The sequence below is a fragment of the Nelusetta ayraudi genome, unplaced genomic scaffold, assembly GCF_046127955.1.
Source record: "Nelusetta ayraudi isolate G7.1 ecotype Tasmania unplaced genomic scaffold, CSIRO-AGI_Nayr_v1 ptg000041l, whole genome shotgun sequence".
In the NCBI taxonomy this organism is placed as follows: Eukaryota; Metazoa; Chordata; class Actinopteri; order Tetraodontiformes; family Monacanthidae; genus Nelusetta; species Nelusetta ayraudi.
In genome coordinates, this window is record NW_027466091.1 from 1,415,661 (window position 1) to 1,441,195 (window position 25,535).

Genomic DNA, 25,535 nt, shown 5'->3' on the forward strand with positions numbered 1-25,535 from the left:
CTTGCAGCTTATTCTTCTTCTTCTTGCACCTCTTTACAAAGGAAGCTGTCTGGTGATGAAGTTATATGAAGAGCCACAATACTGACCTTTTTAAAGGTCCAGTGTGAAATAATTTTTTTTGAAGCCCGCCTGACAGCGCATTTCATATTTAGGCCACTGTCAGGCAGGCTTCCTTAAAAAATGGCAGCACAGGATGGCAGCTAACGAGGAGCAAGACCCTTATTGCTCGATATATATTCTCATATATATGAGAACCGTTCTAAGGGTAGGAAAACCAAAGGACTTGTATTTTACCGTGAGTATACACTTTTATTAATGCAACTTTACACGCTGATTCTTCCTTTCTAGTGCAGCGCATGTTTGTTTGTTTGTTTTTTTGCTCAATTTAACGTTTAATGCTAATTGAAAGATCAAGCATTAAGAAGGGGCAGACAAGCAGGAAAAGATGCTTCCAATAAGAATGGACACTGTGATCCTGTCGAACTCGTTGCCACATGAACTGAGGCTTTTCTCACAGAGCATAAACACCCTAATTTCTTCACCCATTCTGACAGCAAGACTGAAAAAAACGACACGTTTCCCAGAGTTGGCGTGTTTGTTCTCTGCGTGGAAGAGATTGAATTGCCTTTAAAGATGAAGGGGGTGAGTTTCTGCTTTGCACTTATTGCAAAAGGAAGAATTAGATTCCACTCAGTCTTCCAACAAGGAGGTTACGAGTGAGTGCCTGATGACAGTGTCTGCCAACACCCCCTCTTCATTGATGCTGACATATCATGATGCGCGAGTCATATCCTCCACGTGACTCATGCTCCTTCAGCACTAGGACATCTTGCCGCTTTGTTGTGGAATCCATTGTGACTGAGGCGTTAGTGTTGTTTCGCCCTTTAACAAAATAAAACAAAAGTTTAAGGGAGGGTTTCGAAAACAAAGACGTCCGCAGAGCCCTCACCCTACTTCCATCATTTTGCGTCATCTGCCCAACCTATCATCTCTGCAAAGGTTGAACTTTGCCTGGCTGTACGCCACCATCTGGTGAGGTTACTTCCTCACCCGCAATTTTGCGAGCTGTTGTTTCGTTATTGTTGCGCACGCTGAGGCGACTGCCAAGTAGTGACAAAGTGTGAGGCTGGGAAACGTTTAAGCATCACGAAGTGCTTCTCAGTGACATTTACCTCCCTTTCCTTCACGCTCTCCCTCCATCCATCCCTCTCTCCGTCCTTCCCTCTGTCCCTCCCCCACTCACACCTCTCACTGGAGTGGAAAGCTATCAGACAAAGTGGCACTTGAGAGATTGACTAGGAAGTGTATCTCATCTTTGTCTGGAAATGGTGGAACGTCCGCGGTGTCTCATTGGGTCTCGCTGGCGACTTCTGCCACCTATTGGTCTGACAGCAGGATTTCCAAAAGTGACGTCATGATCCTCTAAAAAAAAATACTTGCAGCCCAGCTGTTTAACATTACTCACATGAGTAGCATGAGTAAGAACTCAATCATTTCCTTGTTGTCCACACCTTTATTTACTCCCTGACTTTGACTTTTTATTTAAAGCATCTATAAACAGTTTGTAATCGTCCAGAAATGTGTCTTGTGCATTTCACTGAGAAATGGCACGAGAGGTGAAAATAAGCATGCGAGTAAATGTGAACAAAGTTTCAAAATGATAATTTTAAGATGAAGAGGAGTGTATTTACTCTTAGAGCCAGAAGTGGGAGACATAAAAATATTGAAAATTTTGATAAAAAATAAATAGTAATAAAACTATTTATACTACAACATAAAACAGATTACTAATGAACAGATGTTTTTAAAAATGATTTCTCTAAAGGGTTTTTACCTAATTTACTCTGGCTAATCCAAGAAGCCGGTCACCAGTTGAAAAAAGAAGCTAGCTCAGTCGCAGCTCGACCATCCAAAACGCTAATATAAGGAAGATTAAATTAGTTAAAAAAAAACTTTTACACTGGGCAACAATATTCTGATTAAGAGGCACGTGAATTCTTAAGATAAAATAAACTTCTGAATCCAACTCTAACATAGTCAGGAAACAATAATCAGTCTTTTCCCCAACCTCAGCAACTTACAGCACAAAATACATACAAATTGAATAATTAATGAATTGTTAACTTGTTTATACCCAGAGCAGCCAAAGGGGAGATGGATTTTCGGGTGGACTGTCCGTTCAAACCACATGTTTGTGTATGCTTGTTTATTAATAATGCCATCAAAGTTTAATACGGCTCTCCTGAAAACATCCTGATGTCACATCTATCTATATGGATAGAAGCACTACTGGGGCAGAGGAAGGGCAATGTGAAAATGTAAAAACACTTCCATTTGGTGACACTTCTGCTTAACTGGTGACCAACGGCGACACTGATCAATACCAGCAGCCTTGCTAATTTCAAGATGGTTTTCTTTTTGAAGACTTATAAGTATGACCATACTGGCCATACAAAAATCATTAGGACTATGATTTAAGATCCTCAGCATCACACATGGAGCAGCTATTGCTCGTCAGTCCACTTCCAGAAACAACACCCACTGTCATCATCTGTCCAGCAGCAGGACGCCACGCTGTCATCGCACAACACAGTTTCTAGTAACTTTAATGCTTTTCCAACTTCATGTCGACATGTTAATAATCAGTCGCTGAAACCTTATTGGAGGCTTCGGAAGAAAAAAAGAGACCTCAAGTTTCTGCTTTCTCAAAACAAAAGAGCCTGGATAGGCTGGTGGTGGTGGTGGCGGCAGTGAGGACTGTGAAGTTTGCTCGCTACATGGAGGAGCGAGCGGAGGCTAAAGCACCAGCGAGGTGGAAAACACTTCAGCTGTTGATACAGCCGTCGACCTGCAGCCTCAGCTGTGTCTGTCTGAATGTAAACAGTGACTGTGTGAGGCCACGAGTGAAACGCATAGCAGTCACCCCCCCCGTTTCTGCTCTCATCTGCTCAATCCCGTTCACACACAGTGTGACAGATCTCCACAGGCAAAGCGTACGGCAGTGGTCGGTTACAGTCATAAAAAGTCGTTTAACTTTCGCCGGCGACACATGTGGAAGTTTGTGTCTGTCTTTGAACGTGCTCCTGTAACGTCAGCCGTGATCTAAGTGCAGCACTTGCATTACATCTGATCTAATCTTACTTTCTTTCGCCGGAAAGTGAGCTAAATTGCCTCGTTACTTCATAATATAAGACTCAAAACTGAGCCGGGACCAAAGGCCAACCCCACCCGGCAAAGTCTTTCCACTTCTGCAACAATTTGTCGGCTCGTAAAACGTGGCGGACATAAGCGTTTAATTTATGCCGCTGGATGCTGGGGTTGTTTAATTTTTCAGCTACTAACGATCTGAGAGAAATTTAAGAAGGGGCATTAAGGTGGAGTGCGGCAGGCAGGCGGAATAAAAATAATCAAATACTTGAGCTCTGAAAGCCTGCGGTCCGTCACGTCTCAACAGACGTTCACTATGAGGCTGTGGATGACAAAGTGAATTCTTACAAAGCCATTCCACTTTGCAGCACAATAAGCACCGTGAGTGGCTGATTACTTCCAACAGCAGGCCGGTTTGTTTTCACTTTACTTTCTGTGAGCTTCCCTGCATGCAATAACATGGAGTTGACAAAGAAACTGGACCCAGCTGTTTAATCCGCCTTGATGAAACCGCCCAACCATACGAGAATGCTTGTCACTGCTGAGCATTTGAAAAAAATGAAAATTGACATTTTAGTGCATTTATGAACATTACAAATATTTTGTCACTTGTAGCAATTACATACACCACAGTACTCAAAGCCAGGCTTAAAACAAAAAAAACGTTCTGTTTTCTGAACTTGTCGGAGGAGGAATCTGTAACGGCTCTGAACTCTGACATGTTTACTTTCTACTTTTGAGGTTTGATTTTTTTTTCCTATAAACATTACATTTGCAATATACATTTTTGGTCCTCGCATGATGTGTGCATTTTTAGCTGTTTTTATTTTAACTTTGACAACACTTCTGCGCTAGGAAAAGAAAGACCTCTGCGCCGCGCTGATCTACTCTGCGGATCTCTCAAGATGATCTATTTGCACTTTGTGGATCACAACCAGTCGTTGTGTGTGCAACCCTAAATTCACATAGTTGGAATGATTTAAAGTCAACAAACACCCAACTCGCAACCCCCCCAAACACACTTCGCCTGCCAGAACACTTAGAAATTTGGAGGAAACGTCCAATTCATTTGTTTTCTTGGGACGCCCCTCGTCAGAGTTCTCACAGGGTTCCACAACTTTACCTTTTATTGCTCTTCATTCTTGACATGACTTGAATATTACAACTGACTGACTGAGCTGCAGTGCACAGTCAGTCAGTGTATGGTGGCTTATATCAGGGGGAGAGGATCAATTCTCTTTCACATTATTATACATTATTACATATTATTGCATAGTGCTATTCTAGCAAGCAAAGAGGTAAGAAATATATACATATATACATATATACATATATATATATATATATATATATATATATATATATATATATATATATATACACATATACACACACACACACACACACACACACACACACACACACACACTTTATGGCTCTTCACTTGTGTCGCACTGTTGGAATAGGGAAGTAAAACAGTGTCTGGAGGGAAAGCATATTTACAATATCCACCAGTCAATTTCAAAATCGTTCAGCGAAGGCGCCGAGAGAAATGGATGTTGATCGAAGGGGGCGATTCTTCATCAGCTGTCATTGTGCAGCATTAATGCACCCTGTGAAATGCCTTGTCTAGACCTGACGTCATGTCACAGTCCAGACACACACACACACACACGCACACACACAGAATAGATTACTCCCCGAGTCTCCAGAGGTGCCCTTCCCACCTAATCCTCATACCTGACATCAGCTGGCTGTTGAATGGCTGCCAGCCCAGCGATGGCCAGATGCAAAAAATTCTGCTGCCATTCAGCTGAGTGACGCGTCATTCAAATGAAAACAAAGAGCCACGTCTATTAGCAGCGTTTGGAGGCCCGTCCCAGTTCAATGAACAACGTGTCCGTCTCTTCCGTAGTGAACAGAAACTATTCCATTCTGAAAGCAAATAAAAAAGTACCGCAAAGGTCGTATATCTTCTAGTTGGGCTCTCGTGTGTTGACTGCCGGCTGATGCAGACCACAAAACAGCCCCGACCATTGACTTTAAGAGGATATTTTAAGAGGACATAGTGTGTAGTAGGAGACCACACAGTTTGCTCTCACGGGAGCGTATGTGTCTGATTTCAAGGAAAAAAGTCTGCTCTTAAGTTGTGGACGCGTGTTTATTTACTTGTATTTACTTTAGCCTAAGTCTTAGTCACAGCAAAACAAAGCCTGTTGACATTCGTTATTGTTGTTGCGCACAGGTTTTCATGCAGAAAAGCGCACTGGAAAACAGTCTACACGTAGACATGGACAATCAAAAAGTCCACAATAGCGTGACGACTTCTATGAGTGCATTGAGGGAATCGGTGCCTTCCAAATTGCAGACAATGACTGGTTTATTTATGAAAGTCGCATGCAAGCGAACTGAAGTGGAGGAGCCGCAGCCTGACAGGAATCTGAAAAAGGGGAAGCAGTGATTTGCGATAAAAAGTGTAAGAACCAGAGCAGCCAGAAGTGAAGAGGACAAACCAAGTTTGGATCTTTGAAGGCGGGCGGCGTACCGTCGGAGTGGCTTCAGCGTAAGCTGCTTTGCCTCTGGTTTAAAAGGACAGCTTGTGCTTATGAAAATCTCACCTAGTGTTAAAAAGGCATTACAAGGCTTTGCAATAATACAAAGTTTACACTCAGGAGTCGACTGGAAGTACGGTGGCTTATCGTTCACTATGTTTGTCAACTCCCGGGCGCCACACTGGCAGGTTCCTTTTGCTAGTATGTTAAAACCTCTTGCCTACACTAGAACAGTTATTTCTACTTTATATTTAAAAATGTCTCGCTGAGGTTGGGAGGAGCTAGGATTGCGCCAACCCGTGGTAGTTGGCGTTTCCATAAAAGTCAAGCAACTTTTTTTTTTTTAAGTGCATTAAAACAAAATGGAAGAGTAAAAAGACGAGTGCCGCGTTTCCACAAAGTGATTTGGTGTGAAGAAACAAGGTTACGTAAAGTCTGCTTCGGGGATCAGAGAACCGAGACCAGGAGAAGGATGGAGAGAGGATTTCAGCAATTACTGTCAACTGGGCAAAGTCTAATTATTCTTAAAGGTTTACTAGCATTGGCAGCGTGGAAAGCCGATCTTGGAGCCAAGACAAAATAACATGAATCTAACATACGCAGCTATGGCACCACAAATGCACCACACACATGAGGGCGGCGAGCAGAGAGTCACGAGCTGAACGGTCGCTATGTCAGAGTTTATCAAAAACTCTTGCAAAAGACCGAAAAAAAAATGATGTACTCCGCTCAATTGAGTGTAATTGGAAACCAGGGATTGTTTCAAATCATGTTGTCTCCATAAGTTTTCTGATGCTTATATTCTCCTTAAGCACGCTGAAAAGTTTAATGGAAACACACTAAATACGTCCATGCCAGCTCAGCAGGTCCCCAAAGTATCTGGTTTCTTCCAAAGACAACGAAGTGAAAGGAAATAATGAATGAAATGAAACGCCACTGATACAGTGGTTGACTGATCTCATAGAAGAATGTGGCTATTTTTCTTGAGTTGATGGGAGAAAATGTGTATTTTATTTTGTCCAAATGAAACAAAACCATCAACCACAACAATGCGCGTGGACCCGCTTCTTTCCACAGCTACATCCAATATGCCAATCACGAGGCATTAAAAAGTCATGTTGAATTATGGGATATGTCAGCCTTGTCAAGGGGCTAATGTAGCAAACTGCCAATGTGGTGGGATACGCCAAATGAAAGACAAACAGAAATTAAGAGGAAAGCAGGAAGGAGGATGAGATTTACACGACTTGTCGTCCAAGGCAGTGGCTTGCGGTCGGTTGTCAAAATCAATCTTATGGTTTATGGTTTGGATCTGAGCAGTGTTCTTCAGCTGACAGATATTTTTCTTGTCATTGCGCTACAGTTCTCATTGCAGCGTTCAAGCCCATGGAGGTCTGCGTTTGCCCAGTCAAACAGGAGACGCCTTGAATTTGAATGGGAAATCCAGCCATCAGTCACTGTGGCATTTCTTCAAATGTGAGCAGATCCTGTCAGGCGGGACAGTTGCAAGGGGAAATTCGGCCAGTGATTAGTGCGAGAGCCTGCTCTGGTCTGGAAGTCTGCAATGCCACTTCCTCGTTCCAAAGTAAGAACGCGAAACTATGTTCTGGGCAATGAAGGTTCAAAATCCACAACTGAAGAAGTACTTGTCACATTGAGTTATTAGGCGACTTCTTTTTTTGGCAGAGAAAAAAAGTGTGAACGCTCAGTTCCTGCTTGATGGATGGCGAAAAATATTTGTTGTAACATATTGCAAATTTTGTTACGAGACAAAGCCAGTTGCAAGTCCGCCGAGTAACCCTTTAATCATAGGAGCACTTTCAAAACGATTGAAAATTACACACTGACATGTGAGTTTAGGCATCGGGCCACTGTGCTTTAGGGAAACAAAGTTTGAAACTTTGCTAACATTAGGCCGCCTCACGCTGTGACTGGCCACATTGTAACGGACATAAAAATGATGGGGCTGAAAATGGTAGGAAAAGATCAGGATTTGTAATTATGGGAAAACAGTCTTGCAGATTGCGTGACAACATGGAGAACGCATTCACAAAATGTTCATCGGGACGTGGCCATGTTGCCAATTTCATGGGAATCCAGAGAGAAACAATGTGTTTTATTAAGATCTTGTTACGCTCCTCACAGTTTCAGCATTGTGAGTTTTCAATGTTCCTTTTGATCCTAAGCACCTTCTCATTCGTCTCGCTCAACTTGAAAGAGGGGGGCACATGGAATTGTAACGTGAACTTTCCGGCAGTCGAGTCAAAAAAAAAAATATTCCCCGTGTTGCGCACTCCGACAAGTGCCTCCACTATCGCGTTAGTCAGGGTCGAGTACAGAGGGCAAACCTCAAAGGTATTGTGTAAATTTTTGAGTTTGCGTGGCTCCGCGTCACACCATGCGTCGGTTTTCTGCGTCATTAACGCAGCGCAAAACAAAGTCTGGTGTGTTTGCTTGTTTTAAAAGCCGCGGGGGAAATCGGGAAGGAAGGGGAACGCTGACGGAGATGAGAAGTGTCGGGGACGGGACGTTACGAATGCAGCAGAATGAGGCTGTTTTCATCAAAAAGCCATCAGAAACGCCTTATTATGAAAACCTAGCAGAGGAGCGTTGCGCAAGTGAAGCGACTCTCTGGACTCTGCGCTTGCGTATATATTTGGAAGCGAAAGAGCACAACTTTGCCGTGCCAGGCAGACCGTGCTGGATGCCGGCACTTCACCTCCAAGAAAACGCCTGAATCTGACAACATGTCGAACGCAAAGGGTTGCAAGTCAGCCGACTGCTCGTTTTCAGCCCTTCTCAAATTCCTGCTTATACAGATAAAAAAAAAAAAAAAAAAATGGAGCTGGGGAGGGGGTGGGGGGGAAGGACACTCTTATAACACTGTAAAAATGGATAAAATACAGCTATTTTACAACTTACTTACTGTGACTGTTTCTTCAAGTTCAGCAGACTGGATAAAAAAAAAAAAACTTAAAGGGCCGCATATGGTCCCCGGGCCGCAGTTTGCCCACGCCAGCCCTAGCACAGCTAAATCTAAACGCGTCATGCACGTGAGCGGGAGCTTTTCCAGCCACAACAGTGTCCCACCAGGCTGGCTTTGAGCCAGTCCAGAAAAGCCTTTTCTGCAAACCCTCTGGTGCTCTCTGTCCAAATTCGGTAGCGCCCTCGTGAAGCCCGCGTACCCCCCTGTGTGCGCCGCTACACATCTATCCATGTGTGTTATGTTTCCATCTTCTTTTCCGGAGGACGGGCGTCAGCGTGGACGCTCACCTCCCACCGCTACGAGGAGGCGGCGGCGCACAGAAAAATAACATAAACTGTTTTGATGTGCGGCAAAAACAATTACGTGAAATACGTCAGAAAAAAAAACAAAAAAAAAACAGCATCACCCCACTTTGCCCTCGTATTCCCTTTAAGGACTGGAAGCCCCCCCTCAATGAGCTAGGGTCTGTTTACATGTTCCCACTTTGAGATTCCTCATCTGTGCTTATTAAACGGCTTCCTCGAGCGCCTTCCGCTTCCAGGAATAACGGGGTGCAGTTTGTACGATTAACATCAAAAACAAAACAAAACAAAACAAAAAAAAGACCAGGAACATCTGTAAACCAAAACTCGGACTGTGACACGCAGTTGAGATGCAACCGGCGGTAAAAACAAACACGCAGTCAGTGGCTTCATGAGTCCTGTTATTTGTGTTGATAAATAATGGTGAAGAACGAGGTGATTCCAGGAAGTGGGGTGACGGAAAAGAAAACATTGAAAGAAAGCTTTGAGACGAAAGCACATTCAAAGCCCCCCTTCGGCCCTTTCATATTTCTTTTTCATATTTGCTGTGAATGAACCCTGATCTAAGCTGTGCTGTTCAGATATAGACATGGTTGCTGTAATTAATGATCCACTGTACACCGGCTTAAGCCATTCGTCGCAAATAAGCTCAGACAGATGAACGCAGATACTTTTCTTGTGGGTTACACACGCAGAAAACGTACACAAAAAAAATGATTTCTTACCTCCAAGTTCTTTTACATTCAGGATGGCATTTGGAAATGGCACCGCTTTGATGCTGAAACCTGACGGGGGGGAGACAATCCATTAAAATAACAAGGGCATTAGGACGTTGAGCGCACAACTCGATGACAGTCAACTTTCAAGAATGCCGGCCTGATCTGCTTAAATTGTCATAAGCTAAAACACTCATTTCCCCAGGATATTTGGTACCTTTTCCAAACCACCAACTGGTAAACACAGCGATGTCCCACGGCATATTTGTATCACAAAAACCTGAGAAATTAACGTGTGTGTGTGTGTGTGTGTGTGTGTGTGTGTGGTCCTGGACAGCACAACAGGAAAACAAGAAAATCTGAAAAGGAAAACAGTCTTGTTTTATGTTGATGTAACTGGACAATTCAATTAAGGTCTGAAGTTGCTCTGTTTCTGTGGTTAAAAACCCTGAATGAAGACGTACACAGTGTCCCATAATGTCAAGAGAAGAAAGAGAAAGAAAAATCTGCTTTTCTTTCCCTTCCGAGTGTTCACACAGAAAGAGGGGTGTTGGAGTGATAATAGTTATTCGAAACATTTGGATTAACTGCTCAATGTGTTTTTAAGTACATTACAAGGGAGTTAAGTCATGAAGCAAGGAGCGGGGGAAGACACAGGAGATTTTTTCCCCCCTCGCTGTTTTTCATGATCTTCTCTCTGTAGATGTTGGCAGACTCAGACGGTGCTGAAAACCGAATCCCAATCCGCAGAGGTTGGCTCCGGCTTCTCGGCGAAGGTTAGCGACCAGCGAGCACATCTGAACGAGTGGGGAGGCGGGGGGGGCACAGATGTTCTCCCCCTCGATTCCCGCCGCCGCACCGGAGACACATCGACGGCCACAGGCGGCACATTTGGGACTGGCTTTATATTTAGCTTCTATTGTTGAAAGTGCACAATGACGAATTCTAAATGGGACCTCTGCAACGACTCAGAGGCGAGTGCTTACAAAGCCAAGAGGAGCAAGAAAGAAACGTCAGCGTCCGTGAGGGATGGCTGTGCGTATATGGAAAGCAGAACATGGGTTGACCGGGCGGGTGAATGATGTGCTAAAACTGAAGCCTCCCGTTTTGGACATAGTTAACACCAGGTCCCCCGGCTTGACGAGAAGAAAGAAAGCTAAATAGAGGCTGGGGAGGCAGTGCAGAGCGTACCTGGCGCCAGCACTGGGATATTAAAAGGACACGTTCAAGAAGTCCTTCGCTTCTAGGAAAGCTCTAATACCTGGAGTATCATTTTAACATCTGCGGACAAAATCGCAAAAGGAAAAACAAAGAGAAAAAGTAGAATCATGAAAAGTACATTAGCGGGGCCTTTAACCGTGGACCCTAATATCGTCTGAAAAATAAATAAAATAAAGGCTATGAGCACATACCTGTTGTGGGGACGATGCCATCGCTGCCCTCGTTGCACAGCCGCGACAGCAGGCTGGTCTTCCCGGCGCCCATAAGGCCAATGCACACCACGTCATACTCTGGTCTGGGTGGCGGGGGTCCTTTACAGCACAGCGCCCGGAAACACTGGAACAAAAGCAAACACACACACACACACACACATACAATGGTCAAAATGATGTGAAACTGAATTAACACTAAGAAAAAGAGGCAAAGCACTGCAGCTAGTTTATAGTAGATGTCCTTTCTATATGTGACCAGAAAACAGCGTATTTAGCCCTCTGTTCGCAGCCTTCTTCGAAAACTCCTCATTTTAGAATCCCGCAGCAACTGGTGCTTTTGTTGCACCTTCTGCACGTTAGGAAAGGGGACAGAAACAAGCTACGAGGTGGTCTCAGAGGGATGGGAATTGGGAGCGCCCCTTTGTGACATCACCAACAGGTCATTTCCAGAACCGTGCGGTTTGGCAAACACTTCCCGTCTGCGGAGGAAGCAAAAAGAAGCAGAGTTTCGCTGACAGGACGGAGACGTGTTACCGCTAGAAAACATTGGTTGGGTGAAGTTTGTAGAATGTGGGGCGTCCAAAATAAAACACATCCTGCTGAGCAAAACTACAATTATCGTATTTCTCTCCTTCTCACTAAAGTCATTCCATTTGAGAGACCTTAGAAAAATATGTTCAAGGGCCTCGAAAATGTTAAAAGCATGTGTTGAAGCAGTAGCACTCTCTGCAGTGTCAGGATATTTGTGCCTCTTTTGTTTGACTTGGCTCCTACGGCTGCCACAGGCAGACCTGTCACTCCATGAATCACCCGGGGGCCTGCTGTGAGAAATTAAGAGGCTAAATGCAGTGTGAACCATGAATGGGACATTAAAACATATGTAGAGAGATCAAACGTATAAAGGGGATCGCCTCTGTCAACAGGACAGGAAGCCGTCTGGACTCGGCACGGCACGTGCGCGCGTGCGCGCACACACACACATAGACACACACCTCCTATATCACATTTCAGGTGGAGGAACAACAACTGAAGAATGCTTCACGCTCTTGCCGGGGGACGACGTTGCTACTCTGCTCAATCACAAAGTGACAGGAAGGAAAACACAGGCAGCACAAGTGTACACGAAACCATCCGTGATTTCACCAGGTGTGTCTGGGCATTCCATTCCAGACGGAACCCTCACTGGGGAGGGACAGATAAAAAAAAAAAAACAACACAAATGAGATGATGAAAAAAAGAAAAAAGGTAGAACATCCAAGAATAATCCCGCCTGGGTCTTTCTCCAGGTCCCCGGACACCGGTGACCACCAGGTCAGCTTTTAGAGGCGTGCCAAAACGGGGCTGCTGTGTGACGGAGATGCGGGGAATCTGCTTCAACAGAACCAGACGTCGGCAGAGCAACCCGACCCCCCCGACTCCTCGGTGAACCCGGCCGGTCTGCTCAGACAGGAAACATGTTCCTCGTCCGCAGGAGTGGGGGAAAAAAATAAATAAAAATGACAAGATCAGAAACAATGGTTGGGGAGAGAGGGGGGTGGCAAGTGTAAAAAATTGATGAGGTCATTCTATTTTCTTTCTCGCTCGCCTACTTCCCTGCCACCTCGAACCCCCGTCAACATATCCTGACATTACAAGCAGATTCTGTAAAAGGTGACATTGCGCTTACCAGTTACCAATCGCTCGCCTCTTTCCTTCCCCAACAAACCCATGTTAATATTTCAGCGGAAGCAAGAGGTGAAGAGGACAAATAGCTGCGGGGGATGTTTATTTACTCATACCAAAATATACTTCATACAATGTATGGCTACATGTGTTGGTACGTAACAGTGCAAGATTGTCGAGAAAAGTTGAGTTAAAGAGGCCAAATGTGTTCTTGGCTTCCACTGGGTTTAACAGTCCTCTCATGCTAGCCACGCAACCCAGCGATGTGTGAGTCAGTGGCACCAGGAGGTCAGATGGGTGATGACTACCGCCGAAAAGCTCTGAGGCATCCACCAACAGCTGTGATTAAAACTGGAAGTCCAATTCAAAACACGGTGCGCAGTTCCGCCGCCGTTGGCACCAGTGATTTACGACACCTTCCCATAAAGTGGAAGTGACGCGAGTCGCGAAAACAGTCTCACGTGTCCTCTGTGTCACACGGAAAACAACACAGGCCCGACGGAGGCTGAACTAGCCTTTGAGAACCACTCTCTCCTGCAAAATAAACCCTGGATTAGATCTGGTGCACCGGATCAGATTGGGCTGGACGTGTTTTGAGTGCGCCTCCCTAAAGGACGAGCCAACACATGACGGCATTGCTGCTGAGAACCGTGGATACGGAAATAATTGCTAAGAAAATACTAGGGCTGTCAGCGTTAAAGCATTAATCGCAATTAGTTAAATACAATCCATAACGCGTAAAATTATTTTTAATCGCATTTAAAACGTAAGCCTTTTTGTCCCTTTTACTAATCCGTAGGCAGCCTCTCTGGCCGGTTTCTGGTGAGAAATACTTCACATTATGGGCTTAAAGCTGCCTTAAAATGCAAAATAACAGAATTTTACACATGCAATTCAAACCGAGATTAATCACAGTGAACTACGAAGATTCTGCAATCAATCACAATTAAAAAATGAATAAATAAATAAATGGAATAAAAGTGCTAATAATTCAGAGCCGCTACATGTGCCAGTAAACAACTCCAACACCAAGACTGCGGATCTTGAGGGGCCCAATAGTGTCGGCAACAGCATTTATTCATTAGAACCACGAAAATCACCACCAGATTATTTTCCAACCCTTGTTGTCTGTTATGTTCTTGGCAGTAATAATATAATAATACTAGTAAAATTTACAATGTATGCCATTTCTTTCTGACTTTTACACCCATTAGTAATTTCCCCCTTGCTATTTTAAATTGGAAGTGTTGCAACTGGGATGGAACAGAAGCTGTGCTCATTTTAGAAAAGCCCAACTGTATTTTCAGGGGTAATAAATGTAGGTTAGAGGTTAGCCATCACCATTACGCCAGAACAAGTTCAAATTTCACTCTCATGCTCTCTGGCTACTGTTGAGACACCACAGAGCTGCATAGTGCAAAAATGTCGGAGCAGATGTGCGGCTACAACTGATGCTTTTTCTGGGATGCCCTGACACAACCCCAACCCCACAGTCTTTGTTGCCATCACGCCTGGACGTAATTTTCTATTTATTATTATTTTTTAATTTTGCTGTCAAACGCACTAGTAAACACAAAGGAAAATGTGCATTCATTTGAAGCACGTTTAGCATTTTGGGAGATGAAGGGTGAATTCCAATTCCTCCCTCAACCCTCAATCTCAACCCTCAATCTCAAACATGCGCGCTCCCGCGAGATGCAAGTGCTGTTCCGATTCTCAGAAGGTCAAATTGAGGGAGGAGTTTAAGGGCTGTATCGCCCTCAATATTGAGATTCTCCGGCACCACCCTTGGCAGTAAGGCCTACCCAGAAGGCATTGCGTATTTTCACCAAGGCATCTTCGAAAAAGATGGCGATGAAAAAAGCGAGCTACAAATGGAAGCATTTTCTTAGTTAATAAAGATATAAATATTACCAAACCATTTTATTGTCTTAGTTTAAGACTTTTTTTTATGGATTATTGCCATCGTTTTTTTACTTTACGATGTTTGTCAGCTGGACCGGCGGTCCCGGCTTCACATTACTTGTATACCTCGTTGTGTAGCAACAGAGGACTTCTTCTTTTTCATCGTCTTCTTCTTCTTCTTCTCCTTCTTCGTCGTCTTCTTGACAGACTGGACGTAGCTTTGGCGTAAGGCCGCCCCCCACAGTCTGAAGACGTAACTGCACTTAAGGGGTGTCCCAGTTCTAAGCCCTTACACTTATTTTTGAGGGCCAAGATTGAGGGTTAAGGGTGAGGGTTGAGATTGAGGAGTTAAGGGAGGAATTGGAATTGGCCCCAAAAAGGCGCACAACTGACAACAACTTCCTACCTCGCCCGCGTCGCTAATGCTGATTAGCAGGGACATTGGGCAGCAGTGGAGGTGAGTGTCTCGTGCTTTCGCCCGATACGGGGCACACAATTCTGCTCAAACCTCGTTATGGTGATGATGATGAGCGTAGGAACAGCTCATTTTGTCACTGCAGTCGTACCAGCTACACACACAGCGCTGAGCGGCGGGCAGGCGTGCTGTTTTTATTTTTCTAGACCGAGCGTCGGGACAACACTTGTGTGCATGGCTCACTCGTGACCTTTGGAAATGACAGTGCTTTATATGGGCATCCCAGCGGAGGATCGGGCGCTAACAGATATGTGTGTAATACACACTGGCCACGGTCATAAAAATGGGGCTGCACAACCCCGGAGTGAGCACTCAGGGGGTACAAAGAGAGAGTGTGTGTGTGTGTGTGTGTGTGTGTGTGTGTGTGTGTGTGGGGGGGGGGGGGGGGGGGTTCATTCATTCATACGTCCATCCATCCCCATTCACCTTCTCCCTCCTTCTTGTTGCCGTTTACTGCTTTAAAGTTGAATGTGGTGGGGGGCCGAGAGGGTGGGACAGTGTGGCTCAGTACAGTGTGTGTGTGTGTGTGTGTGTGTGTGTGTGTGCGCAACAGTCATTAACTCTGTTAACTCTTTGGCTCTGTCTTGATCTGTTTCTATACATTCTGTGTTGATTTGAGGTTATTTCAACAAGAATTGCCAAAATGATTGGCCTGTGAAATGATGTTAAAAAAATGTTGGGACACCCAGTATATAATTATTACTTATTGCTTATGTACATTTTAGAACCTGTACTTTCTTACTTTTACTTGAACAAAGGAGTTGAATCAGTTGTTTAACTTTTTGGGTATTTTCTTTTTACACAAGCAGCCATACTTTAATGCACGTACAGAATGTGGAAAGATTTGCCACCTGTGGTGGGAAGGGGATGGGACTTAAGGGTCGAGGGGTCCGTCGCATGCCCATCTGGTTAAAGGGGCGAGAGAGACACGTTGGACACACACGACTGTCCGGTGGACTCGACCTCGCCGGGCCAAAAAGTGTCCTTTTTGTAATATTTTTGGTTGGTTGGTGTGCCATCTGTGTCGATTTCTTCGATGTAAAAAAAAAATGGCTCAAAAAAGGTTGAAAAACACAGTTAGTGAGCCTGTGTGCAGCAGCTCAACACATCCCTGTCTGGTGAAATAGACCATGTCCGCGTCTCACCCAAAGTTGACAAAACAGCCCGAGAGGCCGCCACGCCTGCACGGGCCTCAGCGTGCGTGGGGACACCCTGCTAGCAAGGCTGGCATTCAACGTTGACGTCACCGTTCTGCAGGAATATCCCTTTATTTTTGAGGCGGCTGCGTCTCACTTTCACCCTGTGGCCCCGCCGTCTATTCATCCCACCGCTGTCTGTCTGTCTGTCTGTCTGTCTGGCCCCTGTTTTCAACCCCGACGCTGCTGCCCTGACGTTCAGGTGTCGGACGAGGAGACATGCTTGAATGCGCCACACACACACACACACACAGCCATGAGGTGAAGTTAGAGCGCCCCCCAGCTGTCTGCTGAGACATTCTGCAGAGCACTGGCAATGCACGGCGGTCACGCACTGACTGACTGAAACACAGACTTAAACTAACAAGGTTTCAGCATTGGGCAGTAGAGGGATCGTCAAAGTGAACAAACAGGCGCAAAGGCACCCAAACGCCATCTGCTGTTGGAGAAAGTGAAGTTTTATCCAACTCAGGATACATTTTTTTTTTTATGTAGCTAAGACATGTAATGACTCTATATAAAGTGAATTGGCACTGAGGAGAAACTCCCCTGGTGCTGTTTCTGTCCATCTTGGTTGCTGGTCCACAGTCTGGCCTGCCGTGGTGGCTGGGGACCTGATCAAAGGCAGAAGAGCAGCCTTGAAGAGCAGCAACATTTGAGCCGAGGACGGACGGGATATCCGTCAAGGCGACTTTCCCACTGGTGCCTGCTGCCGCACGGATCGGGTTACCGACAGAAACGGCAACACGATAAGGGAGCGATGACGCCGACGGGAAGGGAACTCTTTCTGTCCAGCCGTCGAGCCACGCCACGTCTGAAGCACTAACGAGAGGAAACTTACGTTTCACTCAGTATCTGTGCGCCGAACCCCCACCAACAAACCCCCCACGGACACTCCGACACCTCGCCGCCTCACCCTCCTCCACAACCCTTCACCCAAAAAAACACTCGGGCTTCATCACAGGGGATTAACAGGAAACCCTGACACGACCCATTGTTGGGGGAGGCAAATAAAAAGGGGGTCTGGGTGGTTTCGCCACCACCAAACGGGTCTCTGTTCTACGCAACCGGGGGCTGCGACGCTTTTAAAGAGGCCGACGGGGGGGATGGGAGGTGGTGGGGTGGTCGTGGGGCGGGGGGGGGCACGTCGCGGCCTCGGCCTTTTCACTCCAACGCCTGGACGGGTGCACACGGCCGCTTCCACCACCTTTCATAGCGAGTTGCGCGCAGGGCCAGACGGGGGCTCGGCGGCGGTCGTAGCAGTGAGCAGAGGCCAAGTAATGACGGTGGGGGGTGGTGTGTGTGTGAGGGGGCGGGGGGTAGTGGGGTCGGGGTGGGGGTGGTTTGGAGGGGCTACATTTGTAGGAGCAGTCCAGATAAAGGGTCTAGATGAGGACAGCGTATCTGTGTGTGTGTGTGTGTGTGTGGCAGGGGGATGGGTGTCACTGCTGTAAATCTTAATGTCAGTGACAGGAAGACTGCTGCGGACCATTACCATAAATCTGACAAACGCTAATTTGATGGGAGGCTGTATCTGTCTGGTCAGGGACCAGTCTAGACGCTCCTATTGAGGGGTCCTACAGCGTAGCCCTGTTTGTTTCCAGCACCATCTGGATGTGGCAGTAAGTACCCGCTGCTGCGGTTCACACACACACATGCGCGCGCATGCACACGCACGCACGCAACCACACACACACACACACACACACACACACACACTCACACACACACACACAAGCGCAAATAAATGCACTTTTTATGCAGTGCAGCGTCTCTAAAGCCACTGAAAGGGCTTTGATCTCCATATGCCTGGGTAATAACTTGAGTTTATTCCATTAAAGAAGAGACAGACGATACATTTCTTTGTACCCTTGAACAACAGGTGGCTCGTAATATCATCAGGTTCTAAATTCCTGCGCGATAAAAAAAAAAAAAAAAAAGAGGAAGCAAAGAAACACGCAAAAACAGAGCATGACGAAAAATGTCCGGTGGAATCACCGGGCCAAAGTTTTACAGCTCCGCGCGCCAAATATATGCGTTTAGATTTCACGCAAAAACACACAAGACATGAGTGCGGCTGGATGGTCTGTATGCAGCGCAGATAAACAAGGGGCAGAGGAAGAAGCACAGGAAACCACCGCCGTTTATGTGGCAAGCAGCTGCAGCCGAGACGATGCAGATAAAATGATCATAAAAATCAGCGTCAGTTAATGAAGCCATTATCTTTACGTAATGAAAGTCTGATAACATTACAGCCTGAACATTTTGTTTATATTTCTGCTCTGCATACTAAAGTGACTTGCCACCGGATAGACTTAGTACAATTCTTTTGGAGTTTTGAAGGGTAAAACTTGCATTTCCTTGGGCGGAATCTGCTTAATTACTGTAACTGACAGAACAGACTACAGCGAAACTACAATGAGACAAGAGCATAAAACTATAAGTACTTGCAATAATCAGATCATTCTGATTATGTCTGACTTGGCAGACTGGCCAAGTGGAGCCTATGAATGGTAATCGCTGTGCTCTTGGGACAAGAGTTCACCTAAGGAAAACTTGGGATGGGTCCAAAAGCTTTGCTGGGTTCAGTCAGTGCACAGGTTTTTACGTTTGTCTCATTTCGAGGGGGCCAGAACTGGGCTGCAACATAAACAATCTCTGAACGGTGTTTCGCTGCAATTTACAGATTAGATTCAACTAAATAAAATAGTCCACACCGGCCATCCTCCACTGTGGAAAACAAAATACATTTGAACAGCCTGAAAGGGAGACAAATAAGGAGAAGAATCTCAGAATATGAGGTCCCTTTAAGAGGGCAAACTCATACCAAGAAGGAGGAGAAGGAGAAGAGGAATGAAGAGCAAGAAGGAGAAGAAGAAGAAGAAGAAGAAGAAGAAGAAGAAGAAGAAAGGCTGATATGAGAAACATAATCTGGGCGGCAGGTCTGCCTGACATGGTGAGAAGACCCCCTCCCCGACACATTTATCTGTCTGGAGCCTACCTTGGAGCTTCTGTGTGCTTGGTGACATTTACTGGAAAAGTACATTAGGCAGAGAATGGGAGGGACGGCATTAAGGGGCCCTCCCACTGGGCTGTTTTCTATTTTTGCAAAATAAAGTTATGGCACCAAAGACGTCGAGACACAAACGATTCTCAATGAAACGGCACCCTCGCTTCATCAGGCATCTGAGCCGTGGGCAAGCCACTCACGCTGTGTGAGGGGTTCTGTCGGGTAAATGAATCTAGTAATTGGGCAGGATTATTAGCTTGGCTACATAAGTATACTGTGGCGGCACAAATAAAACATAAAAACTTTGGTTTCCTGGGCACAGTGTAGGGCAAAAAAAATGTTTTTCTGCACCCATGTAGAGGATCAAAGCTTGAGGGGCCTCCTTTTGAAGGGCCTGGAACCAGTGTGCAAGGACCAAGGGGGGTGGGGGTGGGGGTGGGGGGGGCGCCCCATCTCATAGACATAAAAAGGGTGGGTGGGTGGGTCGGGGGGGGAATACGGGGGGCTTGTCCCACTTACATCAGTTATGGCACGTTTTCATACAGCATCGACCCGTCGACAACCAACTAAATTTCTGATATAAACAAATGTTAGGGCCCCCGTTAGAAAGTGTGGGAAAGTTTCAAACTTAAGGACATTGTGATCGCAAGTGAAAGAAGCCTCCCCGCCAGCCAGCCAGCCAGCCAGCCAGCCAGCCATCACCTAGGCCCCATTGAGGGGAAAAAAAAACCCTGATGGGGACCAACTGCACAATAAATCTGTTTTCATGCATTGTGTTGAAGCCGAGAATTAGGTTGATGAGCGGGGGAGCATATTGGAGAAAAGGCCCTTTCCAACGCAAACGGATCACCACGCAATATGGAAACTCTTTAGATTTGGTTTCTGCATCGTTCTCGCATCATGTGGGAAGTTTGGGTTTGACGCACCATTCACACAACGTAGCCCATGACGTAGATTCAAGCATTTAAATAAATCTTTTCAACAACTGACTGCGAAACCAAAAAAAAAAAAAACAACTCCTGGACACCAACGATGAACTGTGAGGAAAAAAAATAAAATAAAACCCAAATTCCAGTTTTACATTCTGCAGAACCATCAATAGGAGTGGGTGATAGGACTCCAGGGGCTTTTTTAGACCAACAAAATGGAAAAGCCATTAACTGGAGTGAACCGCAATCAGTGACAAGAAGACATCAGAGGGACATTTCCAGGAAGAGAAGAATCACGACCCTTGAGTGCTGTTAGGCATTAAGGGAGCGTCAGGATGTTCCGGCAGCGTAAGAAGAAATTAGTCAGCGCGCATCAAATCCAGCTGGATTCTAAGGAGGTGACAGTTACTGTGTGGTGACAACATGACAGAATGTGTTCTCTTCCCTTTGTGGAAATTCAAATATGATCGTGATCAAAATGTGTTATGCTTTTTTCAGAATATTTGTTTAACTCTAAAAAATATTAATAATCCTCTTAGGGAACGTTTATTGGGTTACATCCAGTTACATCTGCTTCTTCCCAACTTCTCTTTGAACTTGTAGATTGTGAGATTGTAAAGACGTGACGTACTAATATGTAACCAGTGGTGTGTTTCCAGTCTGTGGGTCTACTCATCAAATCAACGACGACTAACCAACATAACATGCTGTGCAACCGAGTATGAAATCCATATTGCAATTGAAAATTATCATTTGACGCATCATAAAAGTTATAAGGCATTCAAAGAAATTGGAATTAGTCTTTGTTCTCAAGTCGTATCACACAAATCAGGCAATGTGGACTTTTTGAACGCCAGGCAGCAAATAAGCCTATTTACAAAAGATACACAAGGTGATCACAGCCGTGCACTAAGTGGCCTGTCAGGAGCACTTTCCACAACAGAAGCAACTGGCCACAACCTCTTCAAACCACACAGACCACCAGTTTACACACTGTTGGCTCTTACAGAATGCCACTGGTGCCTCCATTCTGACCGTAACACCCATTGGTTCCACTGTGTTCACACAGCCCCTGTGACATACCACACCAAAGGCTATGAAGGAGCAGAAGGTTGCGTTGGCTATGTATTTTAGAACAGCCTTCCGTGACAAACGATCCCGTTATACCAGAAAGAAGTCACCTAGCAGCGACATGGTGACTTCAGCGCAGCTAAGAATGGCAGAATAAAGCAGACACAGGAGAGGGCAAGCCAAGCAATCTGGAACTACACAGCTTAAACCAAAAAGAAATTAATGTCTGAAGTGACATTTGATGTCATTCTAACAAGAACAGCTGAGAAATGAAGTGGCTAATACGTAAACACTCTCAATGGCTGCGTTTCTAGTACTCCTAGAACTGCGCAAAAGCTAAATATCACAATAAAAAACTGGTAATGGAAACATCTAAAATTTGAAAACCTCTCAGATATCCCTAAAAGGTTTCGACGCTCTCGTGAAGTGTGTTTTTTTGGACATATTGATATAGAGGTATATCAAAAAAGTGTCATGGAAACTATTTTTTTATTCCCCTCACATTTCCATGTCAGCGGATTTTGCGAAAAACTAATGAAAATGCAGCTAGTGTGCCCCAAACACACTGTGTGTGCCCCATACTTCTGGACTAAACAGTCCATCAATGACCATTTTAGTTAGACTGAAGTGATGTAAACACGTCAGCTAATGTTACCGGTTACCAGCTGAATAATGTAGACTTTGCCGCAAGGATGTGTTTTAATAAGACAGTCAGATGTTGTGTTTGGATGATGTGCGATACAATGTCATCAGTTTTCAATTTTAAAATGTTGATTTTTACTTTATTTTAGTTTTTAGGTTCACTTCCAGATAGTGCACCACTTGGCACAACACTACTCTTCACTGACAATAGTTCACCACACACTAAGAGTAGTACATTAAAGTTCTTTTGAGTACTTTTTGTACTGGCAGATGGAAGTGATTTGGGAGCCCACAGCTGATTTTTAATTTTATTTTATCATCATTATTATTATTATCAATTTTCTTTTCTAACAAACGCATGACTATTTTGAGATGTTGTTTTGTTTTTATATTTGTAAATGACTGTGTCCATGAAGTTCTTTAGAATCACTCTCCGGTCTCTGTTCTGGGAAAAAGAAAGAAAAAAAAACAAAAAAACAAAAAGCAAAGATTGTGATGTTCCCGAACCTTCTTTCATGCAGCGCATTGGTCGGAAGCTAACCAGACATATTGTTTTAACCTTGGCTGGAGGAGTCTCTGTGTCATTCCCAGGGGCTGACTGTGTAAAAGGGTCAATGACTTCAATAGGCCTTCATTAAGCACAGTTAGTGTCAACAGTTAATTATGCAAATTAGGAGACCCCTCGTGTGGTATTTGGGTCCCTGGCCTCTCCTTTCATTGCAGCCTCACGCATTATAAAGTACCACCATGTAGGGAGGGCCAGACACACACACACACACACACACACACACACACTAGAAGTCCCACACTGTATGGCCTTTACGTTACTTTCCCTCCTCACCCATTTCTTGTCACCAATCAGAAATGAAGTGTGATGGTGCCGATGCATAAATGGAGGCCGATGAGGCCCCTCAGGTCTCCAGTGGCTTTTCTTGCCATCAAAAGAACCTCCGGAAGGTTCTTGCTGGGTGAAGCTGAAAGCCCACCAAGTTCTCGTCATCAAGTCTGGAGAGCGGGAGGCTTCAGCGCCTCGCCGAAAACAAAATAGAGGGGCGGGGAAAAGAAAGAAAGAAAGAAAGAAAAAAACCTGCATCAAAACAGTCAATTAAGCAAAAATGCATGACAGGCTAAATTTGAACATTGTTTCTGCTGATGACAATGACAGGCCTTTCGCTCTTCACGCACATTTGATGTCCGTGGGCCCCTGATTTTCTAAGGCTGGGAAGCCATCGGTAATTAATAATCTCTCCCATTGGGCCCCTTCGTTGTGACTGGCAGATTCTTTGTGGGGCCAGACTCAAAAACCTCAAAACCACTTTCACCTACATCTTTACACCCCACCGTCGCCGGTTGGAGCCTATCACTCGAGCAAACGCCCACCGCTGCCTGCTGTTTGCTTCAGGTACTTTGTTTAAACACCGTTTAAAAGGGGGGTCCTCCCTGTTTGGGTGTTGGGGGGGTTTGTGGGGGGCTGTTGTGACCAAGTCCCCCCTGAAAACCTCCAACTAAACCCATTCACCTCCCACTAATTGTGGTCAGACGGGGTTGCAAAAGCTTTGAGCGGCTGCTATGTTGGCGGGGGGGAGAAAAATAGAAACTTCCTGAGTGAAAACCAATCAAACACCACCCAGCAACAGTTTACAAATCTCGTTTGCTCGGGGGGAGGGTGGAGTGGAGGGGCTGCTTTGCACGTTTTTCCTGAGCTTTCCTCCCAGCAAAGCAAACTTTTCAAACATAACAGTCTCACAGCGCTTATATAATAGTAAATCAGGACCAGACTGCGGCCTCCCTTGGTCCAAACCCACCCAAGTGAAGCTGTGGGAGGACGACTGCGTTCCTTCACCATGTGATGCAGGTGTCACATGTTCTCTCTGATTAAAACAAAAAATCTCTTCCATTAGCCCTGAACCCGGCGGCAGGCTACCCAGAATCATCTGGTGGCAGATGTTGAGATTCCAAAATGAGGGATGATTCACGAATTACTGGTTTTCATTAAATCATCATCAAGCCACTTCCAAAATGAATGCGAGGCATGTGTTCAATGGCCAGGTGATAAGTGGGTCCATATCCCTACAAAACTAGACGGGCCGAGACAATGCATCTGTCCTGTATGTGTGTGTCTTCAGGGTGATCGCAAAGCATTTAGGTGGCCGAATAATTGTGAAAATTTGGTGGTAAATCTTGGTGACTCAATGTGAAAATCAAAATGTATTAGGACGATGGCGTTGCAAAGAAACCAGCAGCCTTTTTGGAATTTGTAGCCAGAAAAATTTGCCTGTCAGAAATGTTGCCCTTGGGTTGTGAAATGACGTGAGTCACGTCTTAATAGAGCGAACTGGAATTAAATCAGATTGAATGACGTTTCATCCCATTGTTACTTAATCTTACACCGGATTTCGTGGGTTACGCAGCCAACCGCAGTTCTAACGGTTTGCGAGCGCAGTCAACATGTGTGTGAAAGATGGTGAGGAGCAAAGACAGAGGGACCGTTGGCTAAACTGGAGAAACGTGCGTGTGCGTGTGCGTGTGTGTGTGTGTGTGTGTACGCTACCACTATACAAACTGCAACTAAATCCCACACAGCGAGCGCTTTGACTTCGGCCAATGGACTCCACATGTCTTCCCTGACTTCAAAGTGGACAAAAACACATCACATCATGCAAGATGCATCGCCGCCGCTCTTTAAAGAGACAGTCGGTGCACAGTGCTAAACAGTCCCATCTCCGTTGGACTGTTTTCCCTGTTCAAACTGTAAATATACATTTTATTAACAGGCTAATCCCATTAATGTTACTGCCCATTAATTTGTGGACTGGAAAGCGCAACCTCTTCCATAATCCAGAGTATGTCTGGTGATCAAATCTAATCTTTAATCTACTATTACCATGATAACGGAACAAAGAAAAATCTGATCTGTTGTAGCAACAACAGATGAGCCAGTGTAGCGGCAGCTGAGTGTTGGGCTATTGTTGCCACACACACTGCAGGCGTGTTGTTAGATGGGAAGTCAACCTTCTGTTTATGCAGCGTTCAGTTGGCCAAACAGCTACTGTCAATCAGAACTCACACGTTGTTGTATTTTACTTGCTTTCAACACGCAACACACTTTGAACATGAGTCAGACAGCTGCTGGCAAGACAAATGGCTTTAAGGCCTCTTCCACATGAAGCACATTGGTTTCCTTTAGAATACAGATGCCAATTTAAAATCATTTCAAAGTCCATTCACAGGCCATAGGGTGGGCTCAACCACGTGATGGCATAGTCTTTAAACCAATCAGAGGCCTGAAAAAAGAGGTCCGTTCGTTTTTGGTCATCTATTTGGACTGAGATTGAAGTTGATTCATTTTTGACACGGAGAACTTTGTGTGCCTCAATTTCCATCTTTTTCTACCACAGTTTGTCATAAGTAACCAGAGGTTATGGCACAGAAACAAACCTTTTGAATTCCTTGTAAGCAGTCCCAGTTTTCCACCACAAATCACCAAAATCCAAAGACAAATTAGGATA

General features: G+C 45.1%; 1 protein-coding gene across 3 annotated transcripts in view; it reads right to left on the reverse strand.

Annotated features, from left to right (window-relative positions):
• Positions 1–25,535, reverse strand: part of arl15a (ADP-ribosylation factor-like 15a) — a 75,398-nt gene that overhangs the window by 35,180 nt on the left and 14,683 nt on the right. For 2 of the 3 annotated variants that reach the window (XM_076033345.1, XM_076033344.1), the window contains exons 2-3: positions 11,116–11,260; positions 9,713–9,772 (exon numbers count right to left, since the gene is read on the reverse strand). In XM_076033345.1, coding sequence (XP_075889460.1) covers positions 9,713–9,772; positions 11,116–11,260 — 205 coding nt within the window. Of the gene's footprint in view, positions 1–9,712; positions 9,773–11,115; positions 11,261–22,867; positions 23,108–25,535 lie in introns of those variants that run through there. The other variant, XM_076033343.1, reaches the window with a different exon arrangement.